The sequence below is a fragment of the Chenopodium album genome, chromosome 19 (genome assembly GCF_948465745.1).
Source record: "Chenopodium album chromosome 19, dcCheAlbu1.1, whole genome shotgun sequence".
In the NCBI taxonomy this organism is placed as follows: domain Eukaryota; kingdom Viridiplantae; phylum Streptophyta; class Magnoliopsida; order Caryophyllales; family Amaranthaceae; genus Chenopodium; species Chenopodium album.
Window position 1 is genome coordinate 7,384,572 of NC_137852.1, and position 5,931 is coordinate 7,390,502.

A 5,931-nucleotide genomic window follows, 5' to 3' on the forward strand; every position below is an offset into this window, starting at 1 on the left:
CACTGTTGCCTTTTCTGCCATGCATGATGAGTCCCTTTGTTTGACTGAGTTTGTTGTTATTGTCTAATCCAAATGATGAAGGGACTCCATTGAATTTCAATTTGAACAAGTATGTAGCTCCATCCTTCCCTTTTTTTTTGGGTTGATGTAGAGGTAACCTTGTTTAAGTTGTTGTATTCAACAAAAATATGAACTTCTGATGGATTTTGTGTGTGCACATAATTATCACTTTCATTCCATTCAAAATGTGGCTAAAAAAAGCCTTTCACATAAGAAATTGGACTTTTACATCACTGCCTTAGTGATTTATGAGAGTGTAAAACACAAAATACACCTAACCACCTAACAACAAAAGGCTATTAAAAACAATAAAAGTTGACTAAAGATGGTTATGTGTGGCAGTATATGTTGTTGTCCTGAGTTGAGGAGTTCCCTTACCTAATCTGCATCCACCTCAAATTCCTGTTGTGTGCCTTGAGTGTCATCTGGTGCTGGTCTGAACATTGTGTTCAAGTACTCCACAGCCTCTAGCACTATCTCCTTCTGAACAAACACTTGATTTGGCAGTACACCTAGATTTTCAAGTTTTTTTTTGTTCATGTGTGGAATTTTATACCTATTCCCTCCTTGTGCCTTCAGTATTTTGATCATGCATCTCTGTAGAGTGACCCATATGTACTTGTTCACTTCAGGCTTAAATGTGTTGTATGACTCTATCACCTTCTCAACTAGCTCATCTAGATTGTTAGGGAAAGATTGATTTTGTAATGACTGAATTGACCTGAACAGACCTAGATCCAACACATTTAAATCAGGAGATTGAGCTGGTTGGAACACAAATTGAATGTTAAAACCATTGGATGTTGTTGCTGTAACAAACTCCTTATCTGTTGGTATTTGATGTGGCCTTGCATTATCCCATTGTATTGTAACATCCTTGGGTAGACTTTCTGGCCATTTTTCCTTGATAGCTGGAATGACTTTGTTGAGTAACATGTCCCTGATGACCTCCTTGTTAACATTCTGAAGTGCTCTTGTGACCATTGTTCCTGCTGCTCTGTTCTTGCTTGATTTCTTAGCTCTGTCCTGGACTGTGAATGGGAAAATCCCATACTTTCCATCATGTACCAGTTCACCATTTCTGCCATATAATGGCTTGCTAATTATGGCCATGAACATTGCCTTTAACTTGAACCTTCTTGATTGTTGTGCCATGTATGGATCCTCTTCACTTGGTAGAAGGTAAAACCTCCTTTTATCAGGGTTCAAGTAGAACCATTTCTCATCTATGTGAATGTTGGAACTCATGTCTTCAAATGTGGGGTCCTGATTACCTTGAACTGGGTTTATTTGACTTAAAACCCACTTCATTCTAGCTATCTTGTGATCTGCTGACAGTGCTGGTTTGCAACTTGCTGTGTGTGTTCTCAGCCTTCCCTTTTTCTTCAAATTGTGCAAAGTGACATGTGAAATATTCAGTGCTGCTGCATATGACCTCTCTGTTTGCCTTAAGTACAGTGGGACAGATTGAAGGAATTCATCTGTGAATTCTCTTGGTTTTGGACCTGTTTTGCCCAACTTTTTTGTCCTGACATCAATCATATTTCCCTCTGCCATCTGTTTTTTAATGTCTGTGAAGATTCTTGTGATTGTTGATTTATGCACTTTGAATTTTGTTGAAAGTTGCATTTTATACCCTCTTGGTAAAGCTCCATCTTGCATCATCACCAACATTGCATCAACAATCTCTCTTCTTTGAAACATGGTGAGTTGTTTTCTGCTGGTTGTTGATGCTTCATCAGTTTGCTGTTGTTGTTGTTCTTGTTCATCTTGGTGGATAGTCTCTTGTTGAGCTTGCTCAGTTGTGGCTTGAGTCCCTTCTGTGTCCTCTTCTTGCTGCATGTTTTCATTATCAGAATCATACAACTCAATGTCTTCATCTTGCATTTGTTCTTCTTCTTCATAATAAAGCTCTGCCATGAGTTCCTCTGTTAGTAATTCATCGATATCAAACTGCTGAGATTCATCGAAATCTGCCATTTTTTGTTGGGGTCCCTTTCTTTTTCAGGTTGCTGATGATGATGTAGGGTTGGCAGATGAAGTTTTTTGGGAAGATGAAGCTGCCCTACACTTTTGTGTACATAAAGAACGAGCAACAACACTACTTGATGGTGGTTTCCTCTGTGCAGTACTAATGATGCTTAGGGTGTAATTTTTTGGATTATTGGGGGGGCTAATTTCTAATTTAGGGTCTAACTTTTGGGGTTAAACATTTGGATGTGTTGTTTAAACTTTATGGTGGCTGTATTTTATGCTTTGTGTTAACAAAGCTTGATTGACAATGGGGGCTCCCTTTTATAAGCCTCTTAACTGCTGTAATGAATGCTCTATATATGCTGATGGATGAGAAATGAAGACTTGTTTTTTTAAAACAGTTGGAGGGAATTTTGTGTAGGAGTTTATAGGTACTACGCAGCGGAAATAAACATGAATCATATTCATACAGTACCTAATCCAAGGATCTAATGCATAACACATAAAGCACAAATAATCGTACCTTTGAAGCGTGATTCCACGTGCGATCGAGCAAGAACAAAAGGGAGATAAAGAACCCCAAGCGTGATTCCTCTACTTGGTCCACGGGCACAGATTAAGACCTCCACTAATGCTAGTTAGTCGCAATTGAAACCTTCAATTGACCTTCTATGGAGAAGAGCGACATGCTAACCAAGAACCACCACGATAACCACCACGAACCACCACCTAAGGGGCGGTCGTACAAACGTGAGGGGAGGAGAGAGATAGCCGTGAGTTAGAGAGAGGATTAGGGTTTTTGGGATTGGTTGCCTTGATGTCAAAATTCACAGTGTGTGAATTATGACTCCTTACTGCAAGCCCTAGGCATGATTCTTATTTATAGATCTCATCTCTAAATAGGAGCCCATGTCAAAAGCCCAAAACCTAATTCCAATCTAACTATGCTAGCCCAATCCAATTCATGATTAGTTAATTGCTCATGAGGCCCATTAATGGGCCTCTTACTTGCTTAACCCAATACCCTTGTGTGTGACCAATATAGGATCCATTCTAAAGGGCTTTGGACTATTTGACTAGCCCAAAGATCATCTCTCATAGTCTAGCAACAGAGGATGACGCCCCAATAGAATGAACTTATTATCTCCATAATAGTGATCCTTGATATATCTAGTAATTGCACTTATCGAAGACATAATTCCTTTAATCTCCCACTTGTCTGAGACAAGTGCGCAATATTCAAATTCCTTAAGTCATTTTGTGTCGATTTGATAATATGATTGCATCTTATGCGATCTATATTAATCTACAAATCGTTTCTTGAAATCTGAGTTAGAATTGCAAAACAAATGATTACTACGTAATCCATTTGAGCACGGCCATGCATTTTTCTGAATTCTCCCTCTTCAAGAGGCCAAAACATGACACATTCCTAATTTAATAGGTAGACTCTATCCAATCTTGTGGCAACCAAAGCTCCCACTCAACTTCTGAAATAACCAGGAAACACCCTTTATAATCTCCAGTTACAGGTAGACGTTTGAATGTACCACAGTTATATCATCCATTGAATGAAACCAATGTTCCACTCATGTCAAAGGAATCCACTAATATATCAGGAAGTTCTATACTTGAACTTCAAAGTAGGTCTATAGTTCGATCCTGCATCATTCATGCATATCCATGTGATTGACCGAGCCTTATCACTATGCTCCTATAGCCCATGAAACCGAGCTATCCAATCAATCTTACATGCTAGTCCATTCATTGAAATCATTTATGTCCACTTTAATGATTTCGAACTAGGAACTTAAATAATATGTGGATTTTGTTCACCTGTGGGGTTTCATACACCAGGTCTCTATCTAATAGATAACCTGATGAGCCCATCAATCCATAATTATTTTTGGACATTTTATTTAATCTTGAAACCACGATCAAATAAGATTGAAACTTTGTTTCAATTGATAAACATAATTCTGCAAGCTAATGTATTTACTTTTGTAATATGCTTTCTCAAAACATACACAACTAAAATTACATAACTTGCTTCAATCCAAGAACCTTAGCATGACTTTCATACCTTGGTCATGGAAGGGGTTTTGTAAGTAGAGTTCATGAGACATTATCATAAACATGAACTTTGCAATTTCTAAATCTTATAATCATTTTCATCTCCATACACTAATAATTTTCCTTCGCCCTTTCGCAAGGAACTTAGGAATTTCTAATTTGTATTCCAACGTTACATTGGATTTCGATTGAAAACTATCATCACTTGTTCTTTAAAACACGCGAATCAAATAGACGAGTATAGTCCATGGCATGCATGATGCATCCTTTGCGAATTGCATAAGGATCATCACTCAAAGTCTTAATTTCATCAACCTTTTCAAGGTATTGAATCATTAAGCAACGTGCCATGTCATATGGGATTGAAACTCCTTTCAATATAATGTTGAACTTTATAAGAATCTTATCAATATAAGCTTCTTAACCAAAACTCTAACATCCTTCGAGACCTATGTATATAGATCTTGAATCCCAAATGTACTCATCTTCTTCTTCAAGATTTTCATACAAAATGCATTAACTATTACTTGACTCTTCAATAATTGCTTTTTGTACTAGACCAAGAAGACTTCATAGCTCCCACTAAACGTCTTGTACACATAAGACCTTTTCTTCATTTTACGAGAACATCAAATGATTTGATTAACTCACAAAATTAAGAACATTAACTCCCTGATGCTAACTTCAATCCATTATGGATCTTTTAGGCATCCCTAGGATTATTGGATCTCCAAACTTTTGATTGTATCATATACAAATCTTATTTCATGAACAATTTCAAGAAAGTGTTTTGAAATCCATCTACCAAATCTCATAAGGTAGAAATCACTAAAGTATCTTTAATAGATCTTTGCAACATGACTAATGTAAAGGTTTCATTGTAATCATAGTCATACTATAAATTAATTGAATCCTTTAAGAAGTCTTTGCTTTAGTTAGAAAACATTTTTCTTTCTTGTCTGCTTTGCTTACAATGGGTTTCACCCAATTTAGGCAAATTATTCAAGTGTCATACACTTGCTTACAGACTTAGAATCTATTTCAGATTTCCTGGTTTTAAACCACTTGGAGTTATAACTTGTCAAATCATCTTTATTACTTGCATAATCATCATGTTCCAAAATAAATATTTTAGAACTCTTAGTCAATATGAAATCATATTTCTTTGGCTAAGTTTTACATATGCTAGTCATCCTTGTGGGTTTTACGCAACAATTGAAACTCATACAACAATTTTGTTTAGTTTTTAATGAGAAACGACAATAGAGGATGTGCACTTGGAATGTACTACCTTCGACACATGGTTATTAATCCCATTACACATAATGAGACCACGCGTTGTCATTTGTAACATGAGGTGAATCATGCTCATATTGTTGCTTTTATTCGATAACTTCTCAAATTTCTTCGAGATTTTCGAAATCACTTTTCTTGAACTCTTTCAAGGCTCTCGAACTTTTCAAGATTCTTATACTCCCACTTGCCTTTTGAGGAGGCATATTTAGCATAGGGTGAACCAATCATGGTTTGAACCACGTTTGTTTGTTGCTTTTCTCAAACTCTTTAGAGATTTACACTACTCCCACTTGACCTTTTGGAACAATTTCCATAAGGGCACCTACTTGAGCAACAAACATTTTGTGCTAAGTATGGTTTGTGTAGTAGTACCCCGTGCTCTATATAGGAATCGAACGTGCATCAAACGGTTTAATACATGTTTTATTCCTTTCTTTGTAGAAAGACTTAATAAGAACTTTTCTTATCCATATCACATATGAAGCCTTTGCTACATTTGATTTGGCGTATGTAGTTTTTGTTTAGTTT

The 5,931-nt window shown here is 36.6% G+C and overlaps 1 protein-coding gene across 1 annotated transcript; it reads right to left on the reverse strand.

Annotated features, from left to right (window-relative positions):
• Window positions 1-438: 438 nt before the first annotated feature.
• Window positions 439-2,040, reverse strand: LOC145593926 (uncharacterized). The gene has a single exon (XM_081650283.1). The coding sequence runs from the start codon at window positions 2,038-2,040 to the stop codon at window positions 439-441; it is 1,602 nt and encodes a 533-aa protein (XP_081506409.1).
• Window positions 2,041-5,931: the final 3,891 nt, after the last annotated feature.

Bases quoted from the DNA above. Each gene is read 5' to 3' on its own strand.
- LOC145593926 (XM_081650283.1), bottom strand. From the start codon at position 2,040: ATGGCAGATTTCGATGAATCTCAGCAGTTTGATATCGATGAATTACTA.